At 38.5% G+C, this 14,234-nt stretch overlaps 1 protein-coding gene across 1 annotated transcript; it reads left to right on the top strand.

Annotated features, from left to right (window-relative positions):
• Nucleotides 1–126: 126 nt before the first annotated feature.
• Nucleotides 127–12,993, top strand: LOC135467674 (UV-stimulated scaffold protein A-like). The gene is made up of 15 exons (XM_064745473.1): nt 127–177; nt 694–860; nt 1,357–1,532; nt 2,219–2,373; nt 3,950–4,070; nt 4,267–4,832; nt 6,575–6,731; nt 7,218–7,295; nt 7,964–8,135; nt 8,647–8,808; nt 9,006–9,063; nt 9,667–9,789; nt 10,394–10,499; nt 10,905–11,088; nt 11,328–12,993. Exons 2-15 carry the CDS (start codon nt 721–723, stop codon nt 11,425–11,427), a joined length of 2,298 nt encoding a protein of 765 aa, XP_064601543.1. The 5' UTR covers nt 127–177; nt 694–720; the 3' UTR covers nt 11,428–12,993.
• The last annotated feature ends 1,241 nt before the right edge of the window (nt 12,994–14,234 follow it).

Below are 14,234 nucleotides of genomic sequence, written 5' to 3'. Positions count from 1 at the left end.
AATCTACGTATTGAACAAAGTAGATCCAAGTCAGTAGAGTGTGCTTCCCTGTTTAATATCACAGCCCGGACATTAAACCCCCATGTCATTAAATGAAATTCAGTCTACTGTCAGTCACTGGCGATACAAGAGTAAACCCACAATGGTCATGTTTTCACGTTTTTGATCCCAAATTGTGTGCGTAATTGTAAATTATATCTTGTTAGAAATTAAACATAAGCATTTTCTAATTTTATACTAGTTTTAATTTAGTGTTGATTACATTTTTAAGTGGCTAACTGCACGGATAACTGTCATGCTATCGTTCTTCACTCAGGTATTATTAGATGTCCAATTTCCGTGGTTAGGTTCATCGGTTTGTTTGTATAAACTATTTTGAGTTTACGTTTTTAGCGCTTTTAATACAACTGTTCTACCAGGGTCGTGGTTTCTTTCATCCCGTTCCGCTTTCAGTTGATATGATTTCTTGGTAAAGATGTACTCTTTTGTCTATGACTTGACGTGAGGCTGTGGAGCTGCTTGATCTGTTGATAATGTTGCACAATACGTCCGCAATACATTGTCAGTCTGAGGTTGTTTTAGTCACTGTAGGACTTCAGCTGAGATAGAGTTGATGTCTATTTTCAAGCAGTAAATATCAATTTCATGCAATGTGTGGGAGTTATTAGTAAATGTCCTGTATTTTTCTTCCAGTAAATGTCCTGCAGTTAGTCATTAAGGATGGCAGGTGAAGTGAACATCCCGTTGTGTCTAGATCATGAAGTGTGTAAGAAGATGTCTGATTTGGTGGAAGAGCTGACAACATCTGGTCAGTCCACACTGGACCAGGATCGGATGAAACAGTTCAAGAAAATATGCAAGTTAGTAGGGATTTGTCATGTGTCAGTTGTAATATTTGTGACCCAAAGTTTACATCAACATGTTAATAATATGTACGCATACATTTACTTTAAGATGTAGTTTACACATATTAAGTAAGAAGGTATTATCCCTATTTGTTTGATCTTACTCTTGAACACAGACAGGCTTCCTCTCTGGTCATATGTGGGAAGGTCTGGCAGCAATCTGGAGATTGTTGAGGGTTTTTCATGGGTTTAACTTGGTCTCCTGTCACCATAATGCTTGTTGCCGTTGTATAAGTGAAGTATTCTTGAGTACTGTATAAAACTCAATCAAATAAATAAATGAATATTGTTAATTGGTGCTCCTTCTCTATTATAAAGAAAAGAGATGAAGACAAAACAAAAGGCACATCAGTGCATCATTCACATTCATACTGTTATTGTATTTACCTGAAAATTTTTGAAGCCACATATTACAAGCTCTTCCCTAACCATTTATGTTGTCTTTGTACAGAAAGTCTGATGATTACGTGGCACATGCCTATAGTTTGCTGATGGCACAACTAGCCGAGGATCATGCAGAAATCAGGCTCTCCTCCTACCAAATCATAGATGAACTGTTCAACAGATCACACATGTTCAGGGAACTTGTTGTCTCGGAGTTCCAAACCTTCCTTGAGCTGGCTGTTGGTAAGTGTTCTGATTTCATTTTCAGTATGTCCACTGAAATCTTTAAATAGCACTCATCTCTGAGTTTACAGTATTAAAAGTGGTAACAACCTTGCAAACGAATTCAGTGGAACAGAAAAACTGTGATAACGTGAAAAAACACCTGTACTAACTGGGTAATGTCACCTGATGTATATTCAGTTCCTCTTTCTTCCCCTAGGTGTGGGGGGTTGACAGATACTTGAGTAGGTGTGATGATAACTCTTTATATTCTGATCACTATTTACTTTAATGTTTACGTAAGTGGAAGAACCTTCTGGACCAAGTTTTGTAGCTATGTGATAAAAGTTACTGCTGTCATCGTAAGGAAGCTGTGTCATCATGTACTCACATGTTTCATTGCCTGAATTAGGTTCACATTGTCAAGATTTCAAGGTCTGTAGTAATACGCTATCTTTTCTCATCTTCATCTTACACTCATTTAAACGCTTCAGATAAAGTGAATGTAATGCATTATCTATTGTGTTTATTTTGTTCTATTTCTCTTATTGTTGTTCTGCACCATATTTGATAAATAATCAGTCATACAATGGCAGTTAGATTTATTGGTGTTCTGGTGTAATTATGTGGTTATTGTTTTATTTTGTTGAAGCAGATCTGCAAGGTGATGTCTAGTCTTTAAAGTGGAATAACATCTTTATCAACAGGTATCAGTTCTGACTGCCCACTTCCTCCTCCAGACGCTACTGCCAGAATCCTGGTCACCAAAGCTCTAGAATCCATTCAGCAGTGGAAGAACAAATATGGAGAGGCCTACAAGAAACTTAACCTGGGATATAACTTTCTCAAGAACTGCAAAAATGTACTCATAGTCTTCCATATTGCTATAATACTTCCAGATTTATCTAGCAAATATGTGTTGTATTAAACCCATTGCCACTGATAAGCTTAAAGTAAAAAAAAAGCTAAAATATGAAGTAAGGTTCATCATACAGACAAATGAAAACTATGCGTAAAAATATTTTCATTTATATTTTCAGATTTTTTTTAAAGAGTGTTGAAAGGTATTCAAATATTTGAACACTGTGCTGGGCTTTGTGAGCCATACTAACAGTATCTAGGAACTCTGATGTTACATCGTCTTTTTTTTCTTGCTATTCACCAGAAGGAAGGAATTTATAAGTGCATATAGAAACACTGGGAAGACTCTGTGTAATGTAATCCCTATGTGCCCCTCTTGCTCGACTTTAGCTGTTAGTTAAAGAGACTTAATTCATGTTAAACATACTTTTCACTTGGTGACCTTAGTATTTTTGCCCCATCTCAAATTATCCCGTAGGACAACTTTCCGGGGAAATCCTAGTTGCAACATTTCCATACCAGAAAAGGTTGTTACAGTTATGCAAGCATGTAATAAGCTAGTACAAGCTTAAGCTAGAACTAGCTGCAGTACAATCATGTGTGGATCATGCGTGGATGATCCGAGTATGATGAGCATATAGTAATCAGATAATTCTCACTGTAAGGTGCCGTTTTCTGGCGCATCGGCAAATCATACACCAATCGTGGCGCTATGATCAGACCATGATCCGACCATCATCTGCGTATGATGGCTGGATGACAGCTGATCTGTTCACGGTCAGCCCATTTGTCAGCACAGGGCCCACATAAGATACGTCAACCACCTGGCCATTATGGGTGGAGGATTTAAGGTTAGGATCCGGCTGTACTGTAGTTGGAAACACAGGTACCTATAATAGTTTTCTTGAAAACCTTTAAAGGAGAAGAAAATTTAAATATCAGTCACATACCATTAAAAAGAATATGCATTTCCTTGCAGGTACATGCCATAAAAAAAAATTCTAATATGTACCTCGAGGTGATAAATTATAAATGAAGTCAGCAGCAAAATCTGCTGTGGGTGACTCCATTTTGCCTAAGAACTAGTCCTGAAGTCTTCTGTTTTAGGAAGAGAATTGTCATCGGAAAGTGCAGTTTGTACATTTCCGGTAGAACTCTTCTTCCCAGAAGGTAGCAAACAGTACAGTTAGTTCTCCGCTTGACGATCGGAAACCGGAATGGTGGGTGTAGGTTCCGAGTTTACATGCCGGCAGTTTTAAACACTCTCATTGGCTGAGAGGCAACACTCCCCCAGCATAAATTACAGGGTGTTAAAGATGGAGGATGCGATGGACTCAGTGATTTATGCCAGCTTTGCCGTATTCAGGCTTTACGTGTATGGCGAGGAAAAATTGCAAAATTATGCAGCAGGCACCACCAGATAGAAAGAAATGTGCTCTTTTCAGCCTATAGTGTCATTTTTTAAAGTTTTCTTCTCCTTTAAACTAATCATGCTGTTTATGCTGGTTTTTGATCAACAATTTGCCTACATGGTGCATGCTAGTGTTTCAGTCATAGTTTTCGTGACATGTTTACAGATTGATTTCAACAACATCGAGGCTCGGAGTGTGGCCCAGCGACGAAGAGTCAATGAACAAGAGGAGAGAAGACGCATAATGCTCAATGCAAAACTTGACAAAGCTCGAAAAGAACTTGATGGTAAAGTACATCTTTCATGGAATGATTCTTTGTAGTGAAAGCATAATATTTTTTGCTTTTGATAAAGATAAAAACCTTCAGTTCTGTTATAATAATTGAATTATTTTAGTAAATTATGTTTTACTTTCTCTAAATATAAACATTATCTGTTTTCCCTTGTAGTAGTTTTACATTGTATGTTTTTTATTTCCTTTAGATATTAAAGACGAAGTGGATCAGAGTTTAACTGAAGTCAACAGTTGCTTTAAACTCTTGTTACCTCATCTGGAAGAGTTTAAACTAGGGGAAGATACATCTAAAGACATTGATTTGATCAGTAATGTGACCAGGAAAACTGATACTGAAAATTCAAAGACAATGACCTCAGCAGAATTGGGCGATGCTGGTACAAGAGTGAACACAACTACAACATCGATTTTAACACCATCAACATGTTCAGAAGATCTCAAACTAAAATTTGAAAGTGAGTTACAGTCATCACCAAGTGCCTGTGAACTGTCTAGTGCAGTAACTGAGCCTGATGCTAGCGAGAACATTGAGGCTCTAGAGGAGGAGGTCCAGGAGGGTCAAGAGGCTGGGTCAACAGATGTCATACGTGAGAGTGGATTGGGAACTCGCAGCTATAATATCAGTATTAATTTAAACTCGAATGGGATAACTCTGAATGAAGATGAAGATAACACAGACATTCTCAACAATCTGCGGGATCAGAATCGGCTAATCACCACAAAGTACCTGCCTACTGTTGTCAAGTGTCTAACGGTGAGCTCTTTAACAGCATGTCACATGTGTGGTTCACTTACGTTATTAGGAGGAGTGAAATGTATGTCTTTCCTTGCCACCTCCTAGGGCTTTGGACATTTACTTTGTTTAGTTAGGCATTGAGACATCTCACGAGAGATAATTATAATAGTAACCTACCAGAATATTTATTCATTTAATGTTTTAATGTAGGGATTTGCAGGCCTTGGTAACAATAAGCGATTGATAATGGTGATGCTGCCTTTTTCGTAGTCTGACGTTCGTTGACCACTTGTCTTCCACTCACATGGTGTGCATAGCTGAATATCATCGCATAAGTGAAAAATTCTTTAGTGTAGGGTTAAGCAGCAATTAAATAAATAAATAAATGCTAACTGAAAGCTGCTAGATTCGTGCTTTGTACGTCTTCAGTGGTATGGGGCACTGCTCCAGACAAGGTGCATACAGGCATACATATGCTTAAAAAATTGGTCAGTATGCTTTTAAAATAAAAAGTGAGTTTCATTTTCTACCTTATTGTTACCATGCAGGTAACAAACTCTCGCATGTATGGAGATTTCAGCGGTGATCGTTTTAAGCATTGAAGTAAATATCTCAAACTTTAGAGTTAAATTTGAAACTGCCCTTGTATGGACAGATTTTGTAGACTTTTTGTTAAGTTACAATCAGCTGTTTACGGTGCAGTTTAACCCCACGTCCCATGTTTCCGAGTATCATTTTCCTTGCACGGACCAGGTAGGCTTTATTGCTGGTCTGTTTTCAGTGCAAGGTTGTCACTATCAGTGTAGGCAGCGATCTGTCAGCCGGTCCGGGAGTGCAAAATTATCACATTGATTAGTCAAAGAGAGAGCAGCTGAGAGGCTATAAAAAAGGACATTTTGAATGGCACTATCAACACATCTGTCAACACAGCTTCACGTCAAACTGGTAGGCGTTGACAGGAGATGTTAAAGTCATGCAGGGGACTAAGGAGAGCTGGAGGAAATCGTACCCATGGTTAGAGATCTTAGCTGAAAGGTCCACAGATGTTCAGCTTTCCATAATAAAAAAGCACTGTGCCAGTCAAAATCACAGTGGAACAGTTATTAAAGTAGAGCCACAGGTTGACCGTGATAGTGACCTCGACACCACAACATATACTACACATGCCTCTAAACCAAACATGGTAGTTTTCCAGACAGTATATTACTGTGCGAAAGAAGAGTTACCAAGTGATAAAATTATCAGCCTATTACAGTTGCAGATACATATATTTTTAAAGGTAACACCTGCATAGACGAGGTTGATATTTTGTGGAATGTAATTATTTAGGCTGTACCAAAATATAAATAGCAAAGATTTGATTGACTTGTGCTAATTGAGTTTTTGCTCAAATGCCAGTTTCATCCTAATACACAACAGATGGAAACTTAGTGTGCAGTAAATACAGTGCTTAAATCTTCATATAGATTTGTAACCACCAGGCCTTGTGTATTTGTGGGTGTTCTGCAGTGATGACACCACAATTTTCTCTTTATAATTAAAACTGTAAGCATTTTTAGTCACTCAAATTAGACACACGTGTATTGGTTCACTTGTATGCTCAGGTTTTATTGTACGTTATGCATTTTGCCATATGGTCTGGAATGACCATTATTTCTTATTGCCTTGTCAGTAGCCTTAAGTTTGGAGGTTTGTCCTTTAAAGTACAAGACAATATGCACTTATTAAACATGGTTTGAACGAACTCTTGTACACTGTAGGTGATGTCTAAGGCTGGAGTCCCAGAAGATGAACTCAAAGGTACTATAGATCTGAAAATGCAGTTAGAGTCGGCCAAACTCAAGTTTTCCGACCTCACTGTGAAGCAAGCTCTCGGCATTCAGAGTTTTGATCACATGACTGGCCCCGCAGATTCAGGTAAAGTCAGGGTACATGTGCACCCAAGTCACTATAATGTCAGCATGGAGGTATATTAAAACTGTTTGTATGTCCATGGTTACATCAATTAGAAATCAGAGAGAAAGGGGGTACACATTGGATGATGATGGCTATACCTGATGCCAGCCTCCTGAAAGGATTGATCTGTCTTTTGTTCACTTTCATGTTTGTATGGGGATTTGTGAAAATAGGGGTTTGATAGCTCTCATAGGGCCATGTGTGCAGTCATACATTTAAGACCACCTGTCTTCCACCAGTATGGAACTCCTGCAAGTCTGTTTAGTACATGTGGGAAAGTTTACCATTAAGTTGCCAGAGGTTAGTGGTTTAAGCTACCACCCAAAAGCATTTCTCCACTCATAAAACTTACTGTCACCATGCAGATGAAAATATTCTTAAACAACTTTGAATAAATCAGTCATTGGGTTGATAAATGTTGTAAGGGGAATGTATATGTGTTTGCAGATGAGGAGGACATGGAGGAGGTCCTGGACAAGGAGGGTTTTGAGCCAGTTATCCCCCCTCACCTCAGGAAAGAGTACGGTCAGTATATACAACCTAATTCTTCGATCTTTTCAGCGGTTTCTCCGATCCGTGTTTTGAAACATTCTTAGAGAACTGTGGAGTGTGGAGAAATAATTAGTGACTCAAGTGAACCATTTTTAGCGTGGTATTCATAATAATTGTGTGCATAAATTCCACTGAAAGAGGTGTGTTAGAGGTTGAAAAGGTTGGAGATTTACAGTGTGCACACACGTGTGGCAAGACCTAAAGCCATAAATTCTGAGATATGAAGTGATCTAAAGCTTGTAAATACTGTGTGTGGTAATTTTCAGTCAGCATTGACATTGTGTGTACTGATAAAATAAGAAAGAAAAAAAAAAATCCCAAAAGCTTTTCTTCGGCTCTTATAACATGAGCCATAACATGAAAACATACTAGCCCACCCTGTATCTGTATACTGTATGGTGTCATGTTTGGTGTCAGTTCTGGTGAAACTTCTTTCCTGCAACATAAAAGGGTGCCCTCCTGATATGCCTGGAATTATACTGCAAGTGTCATCAGACCCGCAGAAAGCAAACTAACAAAAACTTCTCAAATTACTCTATCCAAAGCGTAATATAGCAAAGATACTATTTTCCTTTTTTAGTCTGGCATTTTTAAATGTTACATGAATAACTCCATTCTCTTGTCTGTGTATCTCCCCACAGGACTGGACCCCCTGCCCTCCACCTCCAGTAATCCCTCTATGCTGAAGCAAACTCCTAGGGACTGGAACATTAAGCACATCACCCACTCTAAAGAAGACATCAAGGATCCCACAACATTTGCTGCTAACATCGCCAAGATGCACCAGAGTGTTGCCAGGGAAGCTCTTGGCAGGTAAACTGTGAAACAGGGTATTTCGACAACTCATTGGGAATTTATAGGGCCCAAGCAGGCTCCTCTTGGTGGGAATTTGCTTGGTGTCGCTTGTGCGCACGCAGAAAGTTGGACGAATAGCACGTAGATTTAATAATGATTAGTGCTTAGTGTGTGATCTAAATGAACTAATATCTGGCTTTGACCAACTTTCATGTATGCTAGGCCTGTGGACCACTATGCTACTCCCCCAACTTCTGTTACATGCGCGAGCACCACCAAGCGGAACTCCCATAATAGAAGAATCTGTTTAAGTCTTCTGTCATATGAGAAAGTGAAGAATGAAGATTACCATTGAGAATGGGTGCACAGAACTTGGGGTCAAAAGGAATTGCTTTATCTTTATAGTACAACTTTTATCCATTTTTGTTTTTGTCAGCTTGTACTTTAAGTTATTTCATCATTAACAAGTGATAAGTGCAAGGGTTTCATGTAAAAGCCACTCTTTTAAACAGATGTATGTTGTTTTCAGAATGGTGAAATCGGACTCAAACTCAAAAGAGGGTTCAAGGGGAGATAAATCTGGTGATGTGGCTAGAAAGGGCAAGTTAATGGAGAAAGCACCAGTTTTACCTTTTGGATTTGATCTGGAAAGCTGGGAAAATCCAAATGCTGAGGGTCCACTTGTTCTCAAGTAAGTCTTCTTTTGTGTGGGAATGGTGTAATGAAGATTTTAGAAAACTTGGAATTTATGCACTAATGATGTAGACTTTAGACTTATTTTAGCTACAGACAATTGTCTTGATAATCCCCATGTACTTCTGGTCCCCATGTCTCCCTTTTTAATAAAACAGGACAAAAATTGTCATATTTATTGTTGATTTTTTTCAGGAATATGTCTCTTCATCGATGGTGGACGCCTGTTGACAATGATGAAAGGCTGACCTCAGTAAGCCACAAGATAATATACACTATAAGTATTATTTTACAGTAAAGTTAATGCAGTGGGAGGCCCTTGCTGGGTAAATTGGGTAATGCGTCGCTTAAGTCTAAGTGTATTAGCTACACACCGGAATCCAGCTACTGTTACTGGAGCTTAAAGTCAGGTGACTAAGATACTGTATCCTATTATTAGAAAGATCCTGGAATATAACAATAACCCACAGTCAAATAAATAAATTGTGTTGAAGAATAAGGCTTTAGGTCTATAATCCAGTTATATGGTGTACATGCATGCTGAATGAAGTGAGGGATATGAGAGACTATCCCGCATCAGACAAAATACTACGTTTTTCATTGGACAACAGCAGTCAAGTGGGATACAGATATATCCTTGAATCCAGCAGACATCAAATGTGTGTGCTGAGTAGGTTATCTCCCTTTGGTTGTAAATACATGTACAATGGCCACATCGCTGAAGCGGTCGGTCTTCTGCACCTACTTGATGGGTCTTTGCAGGATAAATTTGTTTTATTCGTTATAGCATGTATTTGCTATTTGAGTCACCATGTAACTAATAAAATCTTTTGAGATTATAATTCTTGAATTTCAGGGTAGTTTAGCTGCCTTGAAGAGCAGAACAATGGAGTTTACTGGTCAGTTTATCCCTGTCAAATGGAAGTGTCGAGCTCCGTTACCTAACGGGAGGCTGTGTGAACGCATGGACAGAGTGAAGGTAAGACAATTTGGTGTCCATGAGAAATAAATCTGATGGAAGTTCATTCACAAAAGTGTGATATGAAAGGAGGTTGTGCTGTGTGTAAAATTATGTTTCAACTGCCACTAAAATTTCATCCATTTCTGACAGTTCTGCTGATCCTGAGTGTTTTTAAGGTAGGATGATGTTATATGTGTAAAAACTAAGTTTCAGCCCCTAAAGTATTATTTTAGGACTGTTTGCCTCTAAAATTGCACTATTTGGCCAATTTTTAGGTCAAATATAGTATGTTAAGGCTCATGCGTGGACAGTCCAGTTTTGTTTCCATTGGAATTCACCAGCAAGAGTTTGCAAATACAAACTCATGAATCTACAGTTCCCTCTTATATTTGAAAAACAATACCAGTGATTCCATCTATACAAGTGATCATGGATGATCAGAATTGATAATGGCTATTCAGCTAGGTAGAAGGCAATGTTCTTACATGAGATACAGGATTTTCTTCCCTTTATAGAGGGCTGGCAAACTCCAGTGAGATGAGTTGTTTAGGAAGATGGATGTCATTTCATGATCAAGACTTGGCACTATATGTCTACATGACGGTTGTGTTTTTATTTGCAGTGTCCGTTCCATGGTAAAATCATTGCCCGGGATGAGCTGGGAATTCCTGCTGATCTACAAGAGGAAATTAATTTGGCTCAGCGAGAGCAGGCTGCCAAAGGGAAAGGTAAGTCAGTTCACACTGGCCACACCTCATAGCCTGGACCTCTGTGGCCTGGGTACCTATAGCCAGGTTAATAGGTGATGTTAGTATCATAGGACATTCTAGACAAAAGCTGAAGTGATGGCTACACTGTTTTCCTTTCTTTCTCCGGGAAAAAGAATTGTTCAAGCTGTCGTTGGAACATTCCAAATCTACATCATTTCATGTCGGGACAGAATACATACATCTAAATCAAAATATTGCATTTATCTAAATCAAAATATTGCATGTATACTTTCACACTTTGCCTTTGTGAAGTACTTACCAAGCTGCTTCCTAAATATTTTGTTCAATTGTTAGTCATATGTCAAGTACATGGATTTTTATGTCAAATATGTAAACATTGCACTCACATATTTTGTTTTTCAGGGAAAATGCCCATCTCTGAAGACTTGGAGCTTCAGCGTGACATTGAGGCTGCCACTGGTCTGGATCTAGGCTCAGGGAAGGGAAAGGGAAAAGGGAAAGGGAAGGGGAAAAGGTCAAACTTGACAAACATCAAGGCTGCACAGAACACTGTGCGCAACCGCTTGGAGAAAAAGGTCTTCAACAAGTAAGCTGTTCTGTCAGTCCTCTTTTTTTATTCACTTCACAGCCACTTCATGTATTCGAAAAATTTACCAACCTTTTTTTCAATTTAACCGTCATGTGGTTATTACCTGTGGCTGAGTTAATTATTTAAATGGAAATATCTGTATGTGTGTTTGTAATCAGGTGGAATTTATGGAATAGTTAATTAGAGCTATACGTTATTGAACTATTTGTAACACTCTCGTGCGTGGATATTTTCAGGAGGGCATTAAAGCGGGTTGCTACAGCACTGGACAACTTTGACCACAAGAGACACCGAGACAAATTTGCTAACCAGTTCCATTACTCTTTGCCATCTTGACCTCAAGTCATCAACTTAACACCATCTTCAACCACTTTTAGACCGGCCCGGATAGCACAGTTGGTAGAACGTCCGCTTCGGGACCGGTAGATCCAGGATCAATCCTTGGTCGAGTCACACCTAAGACTTTAAAAGAGGAAGTTGTAACTTCCTCGCTTGGCGTTCAGCATGAAGGGGATAGTGCAACGACTGGTTGACCCGTATCAGTATAATGGCTCGGGCGGGGCTGCTTACTTGCCTTCGGTAAGTCGTCTCAGTGATGCAGCACTAAATAAAAGAGCGGTGGAAATCCGTCCTGCAACAAGGAGGCACATTACACGTGCATGCACCCTAATGATTCCTTCATCGTCATATGACTGAAAAATTGTTGAGTACGACGTTAAACCCCAAGCACTCACTCACTCACTCAACCACTTTTGTATGTATAGGTATGAGAGTGTGTGAATGTTGTGTCGCATTATCAGGGGAATAAACAATTGAGCTACATGTGTGAATAATTTCAGCATTGATGTATGCCTGCTGAAATTTAGACTTTGTCTTGAATGAACAGACAGGAGATGTGTCTCATCTACATAGATGTATATATTTTACTATTTATCCTTTTTTCTCGTTTTATCTCACTGTTTGTCACATACGTTTTATTTCGTATATGTCGTATACAAACTCACCTGGTAGGCATACATATACCTGATAGGAATTTACATTTCCTGGTAATTTTGTGAAAACTGCAGGCAGTTTGAGCTCAGTTTTAGCTATCTGATTACTTGGCATATGATATTGTAAATAACTCAGTTGTTGTTGATAGGTCTAGCTAACATATATAGGTGTAAAATACTCACAGAGGTTTGTTTTATCTTCATAATCTGTATCCAGAGTACTTTGATATTAAGTACTACTGGTACCTTCAACAGTGCAGTGAGTGTGTGCATTTCTATACCTTAGTACCCTGTTGGATGTTGTGTAAAAGACTGTGTTATGGATTTGCTGAAGGTGCAAGTGGTAAGGCAAGGTACAGTCAGCTTGTGCTTAGCTCTGTGAATATTTAAGGTGTAAATTAATTATTGTTTATGTATTCCCACATAGTGTGATTAATCAGTTACTGAATATGAATTTGAAAAATATTGAAATGTAAATACATTCTGTATCATATTATGATAAATTATTATGTCAACATTGACCTAAATGTTGACAATTGTTCAGGAAGTCAAAATGAGTTCTGGTATGTAATATAAGTGGTTAAAATTTGTAGTAACATTTGTAGCATACATGAAGTAGTTCATAGAAAGGTAAAAGGGAGTTCTATACATATTTGGTCTTTCGTGTTATCAGGAGAAAATGATCTGTGACGTAATTAATTAATTACTACCTCTTGCTCATCGATATTTGCCCTACCTTATCTGACTTAATATTGTATTTGCACTAAAATTTCCCTGAAAGAGTGCATTTTAATAGCAAATAAAGGCAATAAAATACTACTTCTCGTGCTGAAACATACGTTTTCCCAAATATTTGTTTGTTTGTTTGACTGATGTTTTATGCCGTGCTCAAGAATATTTCACTTATACGAAGGAGGCCGGCATTTAGGTGGGAGGAAGCCGAGCATATAAACAACTGAAAAGTATGTGTAAAAATGATTTCATTTGTGTTTTTTTTTTTTTTTGGTTTTTTTTTTAGATTTTTTAAGAGTGTTGAAAGGCATCCAAATATTTGAATACTATGGTGGGCTTTATGAGCCATACTGACGGTATCTAGGAACTCTGACGTCACATCACGTTTTTCTCCTGATGTTCACCAGAAGAAGGAATTTTTGGGAACATTATTTCAGTAATGTGTTGCTCATACGTAAAAAGAGTTATTCCAACGTTCTGTGCTCGTGATTAGAGTGGGGTAAAGTTCCTGTGACGTCAGAGTTTCCAACCTCTGATAGTATTCACTTCAGACTTCAATTGTTTGCGCACATCTAACTCTTCACAAAAATTTAAAAAAAAAAAAAAATTAAAGTATATTTTTGCACAGTTTTAAGTGATCTACTTAGTGATACCTACTTCGATTTTCAGAGGTCTTTTCCTTTAATAAAAATACCCGCAAATGCTTGTTTTCTTATCTTTGGCCATCGGCAGACTGTATTGTCGTATGCAAGGCGAAATGTTGGCAGGAAAGAAGAAGGGTACAAATACCAACCATGCGTTTTCTACTGCAGAATTATCTTTGCGGTGCACACGTAACTCAAAGATCTTCATCAGATTTATGCAGCCATATGCGGATCGCATAAAGCTATATCCTGGACACAAAGCAGCGCGTGTTTTCGGACAGTAGCGAACTAGTACATGTACGTAACGAAGCTGTGAGGATGCATGTATAATCTTTAATTTGTTGAAACGGACCTGGCTGGTATATACTGGCTGTGGTGGCGTTATACACAGCTTGAACAACAACAACACTATATACAGTACAAGGCGCTGATAACACATGCCTACGAGCAAATTTCGTTATGTTAGATGCGAATATCTGTACAGTATACTATTCTTATCATGTACGGTCGCTGTTAGTTCACGTCTAGCTCGGCCGTTCGTAGGAAGATCTGTAAGCAACCTGCGGATGATCGTGGGTTTACCGCCGTTCTCCGGCCGGTTTCCTCCAACCATAATGCTGGCCGCCCTCGTATAAGTGAAATAGTCTTGAGTATGGCGTTTTAACGCCAATCAAATGAATAAATAGATAATCATGTCATTTTTTAATTTATTTTTTTTTTCTATTAGAGATTTGTTTTTCTCTCCTTTCTATGGCATTAACACAGATTAGAATCT

This window comes from Liolophura sinensis, chromosome 6, assembly GCF_032854445.1.
Source record: "Liolophura sinensis isolate JHLJ2023 chromosome 6, CUHK_Ljap_v2, whole genome shotgun sequence".
Classification (NCBI taxonomy): domain Eukaryota; kingdom Metazoa; phylum Mollusca; class Polyplacophora; order Chitonida; family Chitonidae; genus Liolophura; species Liolophura sinensis.
This window is presented reverse-complemented; position numbering and strand designations above follow the sequence as displayed.

Bases quoted from the DNA above. Each gene is read 5' to 3' on its own strand.
- LOC135467674 (XM_064745473.1), top strand. From the start codon at position 721: ATGGCAGGTGAAGTGAACATCCCGTTGTGTCTAGATCATGAAGTGTGT. The intron at 2,374-3,949 runs GTACTCATAGTC...ACATGTTTACAG, and splicing joins TTCTCAAGAACTGCAAAAAT to ATTGATTTCAACAACATCGA. The intron at 6,732-7,217 runs GTAAAGTCAGGG...ATGTGTTTGCAG, and splicing joins GACTGGCCCCGCAGATTCAG to ATGAGGAGGACATGGAGGAG.